This window comes from Balaenoptera musculus, chromosome 10 (genome assembly GCF_009873245.2).
Source record: "Balaenoptera musculus isolate JJ_BM4_2016_0621 chromosome 10, mBalMus1.pri.v3, whole genome shotgun sequence".
NCBI classification, from domain to species: Eukaryota; Metazoa; Chordata; class Mammalia; order Artiodactyla; family Balaenopteridae; genus Balaenoptera; species Balaenoptera musculus.
The window spans coordinates 23,122,097-23,138,143 of NC_045794.1; the positions used below are offsets into that span (position 1 = coordinate 23,122,097).

General features: G+C 35.9%; 1 protein-coding gene across 3 annotated transcripts in view; it reads left to right on the forward strand.

Moving 5' to 3' along the window:
- ARNTL2 (aryl hydrocarbon receptor nuclear translocator like 2) overlaps window positions 1-14,722 on the forward strand; it is a 95,383-nt gene extending 80,661 nt beyond the window's left edge. For 2 of the 3 annotated variants that reach the window (XM_036866267.1, XM_036866268.1), the window contains exons 8-15: window positions 3,659-3,899; window positions 4,380-4,486; window positions 4,643-4,793; window positions 6,157-6,215; window positions 7,429-7,537; window positions 10,336-10,414; window positions 11,861-11,969; window positions 13,943-14,722. In XM_036866267.1, the coding sequence (XP_036722162.1) occupies window positions 3,659-3,899; window positions 4,380-4,486; window positions 4,643-4,793; window positions 6,157-6,215; window positions 7,429-7,537; window positions 10,336-10,414; window positions 11,861-11,969; window positions 13,943-14,079 (992 nt within the window). In that variant the 3' untranslated portion in view covers window positions 14,080-14,722. The remainder of the gene's footprint in view (window positions 1-3,658; window positions 3,900-4,379; window positions 4,487-4,642; window positions 4,794-6,156; window positions 6,216-7,428; window positions 7,538-10,335; window positions 10,415-11,860; window positions 11,970-13,942) is intronic. The other variant, XR_005021525.1, reaches the window with a different exon arrangement.
- The last annotated feature ends 1,325 nt before the right edge of the window (window positions 14,723-16,047 follow it).

Consider the following 16,047-nt stretch of genomic DNA (forward strand, 5'->3'; position numbering starts at 1 on the left):
CGGCATGTGGGATCTTCCTGGACCAGGGCTCGAACCTGTGTCACCTGCCTTGGCAGGTGGATTCTTAACCACTGCGCCACCAGGGGAGCCCCTAGACATTTCTTGCATCTTCTTGATCTTTGCCTCCATTCTTTTTCCGAGGTCCTGGATCATGTTCACTATCATTATTCTGAATTGTTTTTCTGGAAGGTTGCCTATCTCCACTTCATTTAGTTGTTTTTCTGGTGTTTTATCTTGTTCCTTCATGTGGTACATAGCCGTCTGCCTTTTCATCTTGTCTGTCTTTCTGTGAATATGGTTTTTGATCCACAGGCTGCAGGACTGTAGTTCTTCTTGCTTCTGCCGTCTGCCCTCTGGTGGATGAGGCTATCTAAGAGGCTTGTGCAAGTTTCCTGATGGGAGGGACTGGTGGTTGGTAGAGCTGGCTGTTGCTCTGGTGGGCAGATCTCAGTTAAACTTTAATCTGCTTGACTGCTGATGGGTGGGGCTGGGTTGCCTCCCTGCTGGTTGTTTGGCCTGAGGCAACCCAATACTGGAGCCTACCCGGGCTCTTTGGTGGGACTAATGGCGGACTCTGGGAGGGCTCACGCCAAGGAGTACTTCCCAGAACTTCTGCTGCCAGTGTCCTTGTCCTCACCGTGAGACAGAGCCACACCCCGCCTCTGCAGGAGACCCTCCAACACTACCAGGTAGGTCTGGTTCAGCCTCCTCTCGGGTCACTGCTCCTTTCCCTGGGTCCTGATGCGCACACTACTTTGTGTGTGCCCTCCAAGAGTGGAGTCTCTGTTTCCCCCAGTCCTGTCGAAGTCCTGCCATCAAATCCTGCTAGCCTTCAAAGTCTGATTCTCTAGGAATTCCTCCTCCTGTTGCCGGACCCCCACGTTGGGGAGCCTGATGTGGGGCTCAGAACCTTCACTCCAGTGGGTGGACTTCTGTGGTATAAGTGTTCTCCTGCTTGTGAGTCACCCACCCAGCAGTTATGGGATTTGATTTTATTGTGATTGCTCCCCTCCTACCATCTCACTGTGGCTTCTCCTTTGTCTTTGGATGTGGGGTATCTTTTTTGGTGAGTTCCAGTGTCTTCCTGTCGATGACTGTTCAGCAGTTAGTTGTGATTCTGGTGTTCTCACAAGAGGGAGTGAGAGCACGTCCTTCTACTCCGCCATCTTGAAGCAATCCCCAGGAGGATTTTTTAATAGGATTTTTTTAAACTTTAAATAATTGATTAAATGGGTCAGATTCCATCAGTGGATGGAATTACACAATCCCAGCTAGAAATTTGCCAACTGAATAAATGTTCAAGGTGAGAATTGAGGGACAGATTGAGTTGGAAATTGTTAGTAACCCTGTTGTTAGAGAAGAATTAAAGAGGCTAAGTTCTGTGTGATGAGATTCCATATATAAATGTAAAACCTTTTTCAGTCTATATTTTCCGTTGAGTAGAATATTTTTAGTCAGTATCATTTGTAAATTTGCAAGCATCATCAGAAATGCTAAACTCAGTTTATAAGCCTTTTTTAAAGTTTATTTTTTTATTGAAGTAACTTTTGTTTATAACATTATATAAGTTTCATGTGTACAACATTATATTTCTACTTCTGTATACCCTGTAGTATGCTCACCACCGAAAGTTTAGTTTCCATCCACCACCATATGGTTGATTCCCCTTTACTCATTTTGCCCTCCCCTCTACCCCCACTCTCCTTCTCCTGTACCCCTCTGGTGACAACCACTCTGTTCTCTGTATCTGTGTGTTTGTTTTTGTTTGATTTGGTTTGTTCATTTGTTTTTTGTTTGTTTGTTTTTTATATTCTAAATATAAGTGAAATCACACAGTATTTGTCTTTCTCCATCTGACGTATGTCACTCAACATAATATACTCAGGGTCCACCCATGTTGTCACAGATGTACGCCTTTTTATTTTTGACTGCCATCTAATTTTGTTAATATGAATGAAAACCTTGTATTACACTTATCCCAATTTTTAATTCCTTTAAGATATCTTGGATGTTGGGTGAGGTGAAAGCAAGAGCCCAGGTTTCTCATTTAACTACCTGGGTTGATTGTGGTGTCATTAAGCAGGATACGGAATAAGTGATAAAGGTTTGGTTTGGGGTGGGAAGAGATAACGACATGTAATTTAAGGCATCTGTGGGCCGTGGAGGGGATGATGTCTGTTGGGTGTTGAATGCAAGGTTCTATGCGGGGCTTACAAGAGCTAAACTATCTGTTCCCTGCTTTATTCTGCCACTTCCCCATCACAGACTATGCTTCAGCCGCTTCTGACTGCTCGTTCTTGACTCTTGTTTGCACTGGCTGTTCCCTCTGACTGGAACACCTTTTTGTAGTCCTCCCCCTCCATCACTCAGGCAACTCCTGTTTGAACACCTTCTATGACAGGCACTCACTACCATCAAATAGCACCACAGTAGCGGTTCACAGAGGGAGTTCTGAAGCCAGCCTGTCTGGATGTAAACCCTCAGCTCCACCCTTCCCTGCTGTGACCCTGGCAGTAACTCTCAGTTTCCTGAGATAATGGGGATGATATTAGAACCTCTCATAGGACTACTAAGAAGAATAAATGAATTATTCATTTAGAGAACTTAAAACAGAGCATGGCACATAAAGTGTTCTTTACACCTTTGCTATTACTATTAGTTGCTATCTTATAAGACAGCCCATACCATCTTCCATTAAAAAAAAATGTTTTTTTTTAAAGATTTGTAGTAACAGTCTTAGCAAAAGGTGCCGACTTAAAACAATGACTGTTCTGGTCTTTTCTAAATCTTATCACAAGCAACTGTTTGAAGTAATTTTTATCAGCTTTCCCACCCCCTTTTTAACCTTTAAGTTACTTTTTTGTAGATTGCCATAATCTGTATACTGCCTATCTTTTATACTGTCATTGTTTTCTTAAGCATTTCCTGTTATTTGAATATATGGATTATTTTCAATTTTTTATTTTTCTGGTTGGATCTGTTTGATGAGCTTTTTCTTATGAGTTAATTGCTTAAGATTTTTTTGAAAAGTGAAATTTGAGTCAAATTTTAGTTTTATACATTTTATTATAAATTTCTCTAAATGTTCTCTGAAATGTCTCTATAATCTATTATAATCATATGTATCTATTAGCCATTATAAGTGCTTACATAAGAAATTTATGAATATATCCATGTATCCTTTAAATTTATGAATATAAATTATAATATACCAAAATTTAAATAAGCTGAAAACAATACTTCTGTAGCTGAGAGCAAGGGAGCATGAAGTTTAACTTTTTCTAACACATAAAGTATTGTAATTTAAAAAATTAACTTGGAAATAACGAAATAACTATAGACCTATTTAAACCGAAATTAAAGCAATCATTTTGATGTAGTATGTATAGTTTAGTTCTTGAGAAAAATAACCCATTAGGAATGAAGTTGTTAAGTAAACATGATTGATGATTTCTTTTTAATGCAATCCCATTCCCTTTTCATATTTAGCATATTTAAAGACTATTTCATAGCACAATTCTAACTATTATAAATGTCAGTGTAACAAATTTAAGAATTCATAATGGTTCAAATGCTTTTTAAATTTTTATCTTTTTTTTTTAGTTTTATTGTGATATAGTTGACAAATGCTTTTTTTTTTTTTAAACCTTTGAATTAGATCATAGAAAATTCTGTACTATCCACTGCACTGGTTACTTGAGAAACTGGCCTCCAAATGTTGTTGGAATGGAAGAAGAAATGGACAATAAGAAAGACAGTAGTAATTTTACCTGCCTTGTTGCCATTGGAAGATTACATCCATATATTGTCCCACAGAACAGTGGAGAGATTAAAGTGAAACCAACTGAATTTATTACCCGTTTTGCAGTGAATGGACAATTTGTCTATGTTGATCAAAGGTAAACATTTATGTGCCATAATGATTAGAGTTCAATGAGATATTTAAGGCTACTAAAGATGTGGCTTAGTAGCATGGCTGGATTTTTTTTAAGGCTTTAGAACAGGAAATAAAGTTTAAATGAAATAAGGATATGGATATATCAGTAAATTTGTTCAAGCCAAATTGTAAACTTGAAATATTTCTTAGCCAATGGTGCAGAAACTGGGCATGGTCTATGGCCACAATTTTATTGGTGAATGGTAGGAATAGCATACCCTGGATTGGGTAGGTGGCCTCTGGAGTAGCCTGGTGCCTGGGTGTCCATTCTGCTTTGCAGCTCTAATCTGGGTCTAGGGCAGCCAAAGGAGCCCAGTGAAGCAAATGGGTTACTCATCCCCACGGTCTACTTCTCTACTATCCTGACCATGTATGGACCAACAGTATTCTGGAAGGGGATACATTCACCAATTCTGAACTTTATTTTTAATTTTAAAACCAGGGCAACAGCAATTTTAGGATATCTGCCTCAGGAACTTTTGGGAACTTCTTGTTATGAATATTTTCATCAAGATGACCATAGTAATTTGACTGACAAGCACAAAGCAGGTATGCATTGAGTGGGATCATCTTTTGGTACTTTTTAATTACAACTTCAACTCTTAATTTTTCATTCCTGTGAAATCTGAACCTTGAATTAATCCTTAAGGGATTGATTTATATAGTGGTAGACTGTTATGCTGATTATTATCTTTTCTTGTTAAGTTCTGCAGAGTAAAGAGAAAATATTTACAGATTCATACAAATTCAGAGCAAAAGATGGCTCTTTCGTAACTTTAAAAAGCCAGTGGTTTAGTTTCACAAATCCTTGGACCAAAGAACTGGAATATATTGTGTCTGTCAACACTTTAGTTTTGTAAGTAATTTTTTATGTTGTTAAGACCTTTACACTGATTTCAAATGAGTATCTTTGCTTCCCTCTTTTCATCTTGCTAAATCATTAAAACTGTTTGATCCTCTGGCTTTATAACTTGAGTATAATGCCATTTGCAGCAACATAGATGGACCTAGAGATTATCCTACTAAGTCAGACAGAGAAAGACAAATATCATATGATATCACTTATATGTAGAATCTAAAGAATGATACAAGTGAATTTATTTACACAACAGAAATAGGCTCACATAGAAAACAAACTTATGGTTGCCAAAGAGGAAGGGGGGTATAAATCGAGAATTGGGGCTTAACAGATACACAGTATTATATATAAAATAGATAAGCAACAAGGACCTACTATATAGCACAGAGAACTATATTCAATATCTTGTAATAACCTATAGTGGAAAAGAAACTGAAAAAGAATATGTGTGTATATATATATGTATATGTATATTAATCACTTTGCTGTACCCCTGAATCATTGTAAATCAACTATACTTCAATTTAAAAAAAAACCCTGTGTGATCCTCTGGCTTTGGAACTTGAGTATATATTTTGAGTAATTCATTCACTGTTCATTGGCATTAGTTATCAGAATTAAGCTAAAAGTTTGCTCTTTTATAAAAAATTCCTTTTGGCTTAGTATAAAATGTGACAGTAAATGCATTTATTCAGGCAATTGTTTCGTACCCTTCATGGCCTTGCTTTGTCCTTCCAAAAAACTATGTGGATGTGGCTTTAAACTGTTTAAAATGGTAAGAAACTGTTTTGCCCTCCACATCATTTTTGCATGTCCATCTTCTGAGCCTTGGGAGCGCATATGCTTGTGTAGGAGTACTTGGCTGAGGGATAAGCAGAAATCCAGCCCGTTCACTGCCTTCCAAGCCCTGGTCTATGGCTGTGTCAGCCTGAAGGAAGAGCCAGCTTTTCCTGATTTGCTCAATATGCTAGCATGGCCTTGTTCTAAGTATTATTTTTCTATGTTTCTCTTTAAAATTGCTATAAGGTTTTATCAAACCAATTCTATTTCCTTATGTACAATATTTAGTTTAAAAAAAGAGCCCCCCAATTCTTAGTACCTCCAGCAGGTACTAATTACCCATCCCAATAATTCTATTATTCATCCCAATAATTCTTGTCTCCTTATCATTAGACTATGAGCTGAGAGTTTGTATCTTTGGAAACATGTACATTACAGGGTAATATGACATCTGGCAAAAGCCCTGGTACTTAGCACATCAGTACCTCTTTGATAATTCAAATACACAGAGCTTAATGTAGTTGCTTTAACATTTTCCTTCACCTTAAAAAAAATCACCTGTGGTGTTTCTTAATTCTAGGGGACATAGTGATACTGGAGAAACATCATTGCTTCCTTGCAGCTCTCAATCATCAGAAGGTAAGCTTAGTTTTAGGTGATGGAGACTTATTACTAAGACTGTTATTATTAAGTTACCATCTTCTTCTGTCTTGGAGAGGGAAAAATTTCAAGGTGAAATCAGAAAGATTTCAGTGGGTTGAGTTATCCTCCTCAGAATTCCCACAGTACTTTGGTCACACTTCTGTTATAATCTTACATTGTATTGCAATTATTCGTTCACTCAACTGGCTCACCGCTAGCCTGTGAGTTCTTCAACAGTAGGAATGGTGTTTTACTCATTATCATCCCCAGCAGCTGGCATAGTTCCTTATACATTAAGGCACTCAAATATCTGTTGGTCAAATTAATGAAAAGCACTAAGGGGGAGTTATCTTAGTTCTTTACCACAGGAATATTTTAATATATTATTTGTGTAAAGAAAAATTAAAATATTAGGAAATATTTAAAATAAAGTAGTATTCAGCCATAAAAAAGAATGAAATATTGCAATTTGCAGAAACATGGATAGACATAGAGATGATTATACTAAGTGAAGTAAGTCACTTCAGAGAAAGGCAAATATTGTGTGATATCACTTACATGTGGAATCTGAAAAAGTGATACAAATGAACTTATTTACAAAACAGAAGCAGGCTCACAGACATAGAAAACAAACTTATGGTTACCAAAGGGGAAACGGGGGAGAGAGGGATAAATTAGGAATATGGGATTAACAGATATATGCTACTACATATAAAATAAACAACAGGGATTTCCCATATAGCACAGGGAACTATATTCAATATCTTGTAATAACCTATAATGGAAGAGAATCTGAAAAAGAATATATATACATACATATATATAACTGAATCATTTTGCTGTACACATGAAACTAACAATATTATAAATCAACTATACTTCAATAAAAGAAAAAAAGTGGTATTGCTGTGGCTTTAGTGTGGAGGTTAAAGTGGGAAGGAACTGTATGTACTCAAAGGTTACAGGTCATGATTGAACCCTCAATGACTTTCCACATATTTGACTCACATCGCTCTGCATAAGCATCTTAAACCATCATGAGTTATGTTTGTAATGTAAGCATGAATACTTCTAACATTTTAGGATGCAGCTGGTTTATTACTTTTAAAGAGGGAAATAGGAAGTATATTTGAATTGAAAGAAAGATATTGACCAAAGTTTTATATTTTTTAAAGCCCTCCATTGAATCTTTCCTTCTGTTATTATTTAGGATCCTCTAGACAGTCTTGCGTTAGTGTGCCTGGAATGTCTACGGGAACGGTACTTGGTGCTGGTAGTATTGGAACAGATATTGCAAGTGAACTTCTGGACTTACAAAGGTAATGTTTTATTGCTGCAAATACTTTCACAGTAAAATTATCATCATATTTATAAAACCAATATTAAAAAATCAATAGGTTTCCTATATGCAAACAATAACCAGTTCAATAATATAATGGAAGAGAAGATCACCTTTACAGTAGCAACATAGTTTGGAAAGTCCTTTCTAAACATCACACAAAATCCAGAATTCATTAAGAAAAAAATGGATAAATTTAATTGTATAAAAACTCAAAACTTAAACATAACTATAACCATTATAATTAGCAAGGTTAAAAGACAAATTATACACAGAAAATGTACTTCATATGATAAAATGCACTCATTATCTTAATACATGAGAGATTTGTAGTATAAAGAATAAAGTTATTGAATTTTATATTAAACTTTGTATAATTTTATATATATTAAACTTTTTGTATAGAATAAAGAATAAAGTTATTAAAGGAGTTATTTAAATAACTCAATAACAAAAAATTTAGAGAGTGGACATAAATAGAAAATAAAAGTGCAAATGGCCAAGAAACTTTGAAAATTGCTCCACCCCACTCACAGTTAAAATTATATATATACAAAATTAAACAATAATGACATACCTTTTTTCATTTAGGAGATTGTCAAAGATTTGGAAGTTTGGTAATACTAGTGAGAGTCTGAGGAAATAGTCCCTCTTAAACTGTCCATGGTAATATAAACTAGTGCAAGCTCTTTGAAGCACAATTTGACTACACCCATCAAAAATATAAGTGTATATGATCTTAGACTCAGCAACTCTACCCCAGGAACAAATATTCTTACACAACTGCACAGAGACCCATGAACAAGACTGTTTCTTGCTGCACTGTTTAAGTAGTGATTTAAATATTTAAATCTTTACCATAACCATAACTTATTATGGTATATCCATACAATGGCATACTCTGCAACAGTTAAATATTAGGTAGCTCTATTTATGCTAATATGGCAAGAGCTTTATCTGTCTAATAGAAAAAAGCACAGGAATAGAACAAAAAAATAGCATGCATAATAACTCACTTGTATAAGAAAAAAGAAAGATATGTGTGGATATATGTGAATTTGTGTATGTACAGGCCCATAATTGCTCATCTAAAACCATTTAGACCAGATAGGTTTTGAACTCAGAATTTTTCTGGATTTTAGAAAGGCAATGTTTTGGCATTCAATTTTTTTTAAGAGATATGTGTAATACCCACAGAGAACAGTTATATCATGGACAGCACCCCATAATCAATTAAATCAGTATTTCTGCAGTGAGAAGTATTTACAGATTAAATGGTGAAATGTCTGGGAGGAGAGGGGAAGTATGAGTTCAGGTTAAATACATTTAACAAGATTAGGAAAGAATAATTATTGAAGCTGTTTGGTGGGTATATGAGATTTCATTATATTGTCTATTTTTATATCTAAGTTTTCCATAATAAAAGCTTAAACTGTATTTCTGGAGTGAATTGTAAATACTTGTACTAAGTAGGACAAAGTTCGACCAAAACATTACCCTGAGTAGGGTTAGAATCCAACTTCCTTTGCATGTGGATATTCAGTTTTCTCACAGCATTTACTGAAAAGACTGTCCCTTCGCCAACTGAATGGTGTTGGCACCCTTGTTGAAAATCATTTGACTGTATATGCTGGAAGGGCTTCGTAAGGAAAGTGGAAATTGAGCCAAAGTTGCTAGCTGGGTGCAGCTGCAGGACGCAGTGGGGAGAGCATTTATATATGGAGGCACCTCAGCCAATGTATGGAGGTGAGCGGGAGAAAGCGTGGTGGTTTCAGCAAACATCAAGGAGATTCACTGAGAGAAGAATCAGGTTGCTGAGCAACTGAGTTTTAACTTGGTTAAAGGGACTTTTAACTAAGGTGAAGTCAAGTGGTGGAGGGACTTAAATAGCAAGTTTCTGCCCAGTGACTAATACGAAGAAAGCCGTATTTCAGAAGATTAATCTGGTAGTGATGTGCATGTGGGGGCAGATAGTTTTCATCTTTAAACAAAGGCTAATTGAGCAGATGGTGATTTTAAACCATGAACCACAGATGGGAAGCCAGCCAAGCTATATACATTACATTGTGAAAAATCTCTAAGACATGTCACTGATCTTTTCATCTGTGTTTCCTACCTAATTCATTTCATTCTTCTGTTTTAATTTCTCCCTCTATACTTTCTTGTCAGTTGCCTTCTTGGGAATACAAAAGGACATAAAGTTATGTTTATGCCATTATGTTTCACATAATTGAGCATTTAGTAATGTATTATATGACACTGTCAGTTTTACATATTAAGTCTTGAAGAGGTTTATGATCAAAGCATATGATTATGTTTTTGTCTTTATGTGTTTCATTGATTTTGGACCTGGGGATGACCTATTATATTAAAAATATGATGCATTTTCTACTTTAAAAAAAAAGGTTGCAGGATATTAGGAAATCTTTCTTTATTCTTAGTTCTGCTTTTCAGTATCCTGATAAGGAACTGAATGCCTATTTTGAACCATGTTGTTATTCCATTACTTTGCCACGTGCTGTATTAAGACAGGTAACATGATTTACTTAAGAGCTTTCACCTCAGAGTTTGTTTCTATTTACTATAGTGTTTTCAGCACTCCATAGTCAAAAATAAGTCTAGCACTGAACAAGTCAGTCTGATTATGAAAACTGTCATGATAGTCAGTCTTATGTTCCTCCCTGTATTTTTATCAATAGATTATGTATTCAGAGGAGAAAATTTTCTAAAATATATATAAACAGACACATAAAATGTTTTATGTGTCACTTTTTGAAGGTTACAGTCTTCTTCATCCCTTGATGATTCAAGTCCAACAGATTTATTGAAAGATACTCACACTATAAACTGCAGGAATGTAAGTACCATTGTAAGTGATAATATTCGTGAAATAAATGAACAATAACATTGCTCCTTGTTGATTATTTCTTTTGAGAAAAGAGGCCATCCTGTAAAGAATGAACCCTTTCTACTTAGCTCAGAGTTTTTAAGAGGCAATGTAGAATAGTGGTTAAGATTGAAGTCGCTTGGGACCATACTATCTGGGTCCAAGTTGTGATTCAGACACTTACTACTGGGTAACCTCCTGCATGTTATTTAAACTCTGCACCTCAACTTCCTCATTTGTAAAAAAGGGATTAATAATAGCACCAGTCTCTTGGAGTGGTGTGTGAATTAAATGATTTAATACACAAAGAAACAAAAACTTCACAGTGCCTGGGACACAATGTGTGCTCAATAAATGGTAGCTATTATTGTTATTTTAATAGATTCAATTCCGTGGATTAAATATACTCCTTAGGGTCTGGAAAGATGTTTAAATAATATAAGCTACAAATTAAGTACTACCTACTATTTAATTCAATTGAACAAATACTAGCTATTTGAAGTGCATTGTTGCATATACAAAAATGACTGAACATAGTGCTGAAAATGTGGAAGACCCATATACAATTCTGATGTATCCCAGACAACAAAAAGCTCTAAAGTAGGTATATAAACTAAGTGGTATAAGAATATAGGAGAAAAGAGAAATTAAATCTGACCAGGGACAAAAGGGAACTTGAAAATATCTTTTTATATTAATATAGGCTTTTGATCTAGTATTTGCCAGTTTTACTTATACATTCAGCAAATGTTTATTGGGTACCCATTTTGTGCCAGACAATATGCCAGAAACAGGGATTTAAGTCCTTGTAACACACAAGAATCTCCAAGTAGTGTACGTTATGTAGGCATTCTATGGCAAAGTTCATCAACTGAATAAGACAATATAGGTAGATGATTTCTTCTTTTGATGAGCTACATGAACATTAGATTGTTTGGCCTGTGACTATTTAACAGTATGATAACATTTTGGTAAAAGTCTCTGGTTTAATCCATTCCCTACTCTAAAGCAGTATTTCCCGTTGTAGTTTCATATGAGATACTGTTTTATCATCATTTTTAAAAAACTGAAATAGCTTTTCATTTTTAATCGAAAACTTTTCCTTATGTATGTAATTCAGTTACGGTTATGAATAATGTGGGGGCTTTGAAGTCAGGTAGACTTGGGTTAGAATCATGGCTCCCACACTTTGGGCAAGCTATTAGACTCTTTTGGCCTCAGATGCCTGACCTCACGACATGTGTAACCCGAAACGAGATGATGCTTGTGGAGTACTTAGCACAGAATACGAAGTGTGAGCTGCCACGTTGTTGATGGCAGTGGTGGCATTGCCAGAATGCCCGCATCTGAAAACTGCTAAGAGGTCTTTATTTCATTCAAATAGGAAACTTTCTATTTATTATTCTCTCTTTACAGATGTCAGATAAGGAGCTGACTACCCTAAGTCCTTCTGAAATAGGGGAGCCACAGGCTACAAAGCAAAACCAAAGCGCTGCTACTCCCCAGAGTCACGAACCACTCCTTGGTAAGTTTTCTTTGGCAACTGCCTGCCATTTTGGTTTTCCAAAAACTCTTTCTTAATCACTCTATTTTCAGGCTTAGGAAATTGCTAGAGATGCAAACAACTTTAAGATTTTTCCCAAAACTACAATGAGGTATCACCTCACCCCGGTCAGAATGGTCATCATCAAAAAGTCTACAAATAATAAACGCAGGAGAGGGTGGGGAGAAAAGGGAACCCTCCTACACTGTTGGTGGGAATGTAAATTGGTGCAGCCACTATGGCAAACAGTACGGAGGTTCCTTAACACACTAAAAATAGAGCTACCATATGATCCAGCAATCCCACTCCTGGACATATATTTGGAGAAAACTAATTCAGAAAGATACTTGCACCCCAATGTGCATAGCAGCACTATTTACAATAGCCAAGACATAGAAGCAACCTAAATGTCCACTGACATACATACAGATGAATGGATAAAGAAGATGTGGTTTATATACACAATGGAATATTACTCACCCATAAAAAAGAATGAAATAATGCCATTTGCAGCAACATGGATGGACCTAGAGATTATCATACTGACTAAAGTAAGTCAGACAGAGAAAGGCAAATATCATATGACTTATATGTGGAATCTAAAAAACAGAGATAGATAGACTCACAGACATGGAAAACAAACGTATGGTTACCAAAGGGGAAAAGGCGGGGAGGGATAAATTAGGCGTTTGGGATTAGCAGATACAACTACTATATATATAATAGATGAACCACAAGGTCCTACTGTATAGCATAGGGAACTATATTCAATATATTGTAATAAACTATAATGGAAAAGAATCTGAAAAAGAATACATATATATTTTATATATAATGATTCAGTTTTATACATATAAAACATATATGTATAAAACTGAAGCACTTTGCTGTATACCAGAAACTAACACATTGTAACATATTTTTTATACTTCAATAAAAATAACTAAGAGTTTTTCATTCAAAATCATAAATACAGTAATCATGCTGTTAATTTTTAAGTGTACGCTACTTAATGGACCTGTCATTGAAAATTTGATTATCCACTGAATCAGTTATGGGTATTATTAAAACACACAATTTCAATAAAACTAAAGCTCTTGTATTTAGGGGAAAATGTCCATTCTCAAGAAAAAGAATTTTTAAAGATACCAATCATAAAATGTTTAAGATGTAATTATTCATTTTAACTATGTTTATGCAAAGTCCAAATGAAGAAAACTGAAATGACACAATTTTATACCCCCCCATAACTGACTCTGATCTCCTGAAAATGTATGTTAAAGAGAATCAAAGGACTTGAAGGAACCTGGACATCAGCTTCACACAGAGCCACATGTTAATCATCTCAAGTTCTATTGTACTTTGAAAGATACCTAGAAAACTTCGATTAATCTGAAGCTGTGTTTTAACCCTGAATTTCTAGAACCTCTTCCTTATCTCTGATTTAAATCTCATTTCCATGGTTCCTCCTTATTTCCTTTCTCAATCAAAAATCTGGGGACCCCCCCACTTTTATAAGAGTCTTTCAAATTTGGGGGAAGATGCTTTTGTCTCAGCCTTCTCATTTGGGGGTTAAACAAGCAGAGTATTTTCACAAGGCAGATTAAAGTTAAATTTCTTCTTCAAGGCTCTATATACACACATGAATAAACCCCAACCCCTAGCTTCCAACTGTCTGGGAGTCTGTACCTCTTAGCTTTTATTTTCTATTAGAAAGCTCGTAGACTAACTCACTGATGTGCATCAAATGAGTGAAGCTCAATTTATCTGACAGCGGATTGTTATAAAAATAGGCGACCCATTTAAAAATGTATCAGGCTTCTGCAATTTAAGACGTATACTTTGCCTTCAATAATACATTGTATGGTATCCTAGCCTTCCTTTGCCATTTTTGATGATAACTCATTTTTTAACCTCCAAATGTACTTACATAAGCCTGTATTTTAATTCAATAGGAGAAGGTGCCCAGCTGGATTTTGATGCCCTCTGTGACAATGACGACACAGCCATGGCTGCCTTCATGAATTACTTAGAAGCAGAGGGGGGACTGGGAGACCCTGGGGACTTCAGTGACATCCACTGGACACTCTAGCGTTTGATTTTTAACTCAACATGAGAAACGTTTTGAAGCATTCCACTTACAAAAGACTATATATTCTTCTGTACTGTACTGATACTGTTTTTATCTTTTATTCCTATTCATGGTTGACCAGTTTTTATAGATTTGCTCCTGACTTTCACAGGGGTATAGGGAAATGTGATGTTTCCCTTCAAATTCTCAAAATTTTCTATAGACCGCTTTAGTCATTGACATAGCTTAAAACCCACTAGTTGCTATATTTTTGCTAAAGTCTTTCTAACCAAGGATACCACATCTATCTTGTTTTGGTTTTGTTTTTATTTTTTGGTGCAGTTGTTTTGAGTTTGGGGAATTCAATGTGTTGACATCTTCCTTGTATCTGAGCTTCATTTATAATTGATTTATAATAGAAGATTTGTGTAATCTGGAACATTTCCATTCCTTGTGTATTTCCTTAATTGAGGATAGGGCTTATCCACTTTAAGAAAATGGTGAGTACTTGAACATTTAAAGGGACAGTGCAATTTGTAGTGGTAATCACAATGAATACTGTATTCAGTCTTTGTAGACTTGGGCAAGCACAGAGCCACGATAGTTATGCTCAGTTGAGCACTTTGAGATGGATTTTAAGTGAGATGATTTCTTATTTAAAACTCAGAAAAGGAAAAAAAAAAGCTGAGAGAGTTTCAGCTTTCCTTACAGAAAAGGAAAGATCTTGGGCCCTACAGCTTGGTGGTGGTTAACCTTTGCCTATAAGATTTAGTCTTAATATAACCACTCAAGATTCTTATTACAGATAGAACAGGGTTTTGATGCTGAAAAGGTTTTTAGCAACCTTTAGCATTAGTCTTAGAGGAAGAAACAGGCCCAGGCAGAGCCAACACCTTGTGTAATGTCACAATTAAGTTCATATGTCTTTTAATGTTTAATGTGTATAAACCAGTTTCTTTATACACATTTGAGAAAGCAGTAGTCTCACTGGTTAAATGATTAGTTAACTGACCTAGGAACAGTTGTTGGCTTTTTAAATTATTAGGCAATTACAGTTACTATTGCCTGTAACCAAAGGTAATTATAAGTGTGTTTTTCAAACCATGAGGCAACGAGAAAGAATTTAAAAACCAATTTTCTAGCTATAATTAAAAATCGAGAGCATTTTTTAAACCAGTAATTAATTCAGAAGTAGCTCAAATTGAGGGCAAGAATTAAGGATATTTAAAATACTGTATGTAGGGACTTCCCTGGCAGTCCAGTGGTTAGGACTCCACGCTTCCACTGCAGGAGACATGGGTTTGATCCCTGGTCGGGGAACTAAGATCCTGCAAGCAGTGCAGCGCAGCCAAAAAAAAAAAACCCCAAAAAAACCAAAAATAAAATACTGTATGTATAGCTATCTTTTTGAAGATCATACTTCCATAATAACTATGGTTTTAATAGCTCTTTCTAGTTTACTACGTGTGTTCCCATATATTCTCTTTTGTTTCCCACAAGGGAAAGTAATGATAGTCTAGGAAACTAATGGGGAGACTCTGAGGCTCAGATGTAGGGACCAAATCCAGTTTTCCTTTTCTATGTGGTGCTGTACATCTCCAGCAGATTTCCCTCAGAGCCCCACATAAACAAAGCATTCTTTTGACCTCACATATTTCCGTAAGCTGTAAGTAATAGATTAGAACTTTCAGACACGTTAATGGCAAACATAGCAACAGGCAACAACCAAAATCAAATGTTCCTTCACGTTTGACATTTGCAGTGGCTGTGTGGGCAAGGATGTATTGGCCTATTGTCTTGAGCCAATGCAATGTTCCAGCAATGCCAGAGGGTCAGCACCATTCCTGGTTCTGGCATTTGAGGACTTGGGAGACATCTAGGTTTAGAATAAGCCAAAAAAACCCTCACAAGATGGGGGATATATTGGTTTGTAGTGGCCTAAGCATGACAGTTAAGTCTGAAGAAGCGTGAAGGATCACATCTGTCCTC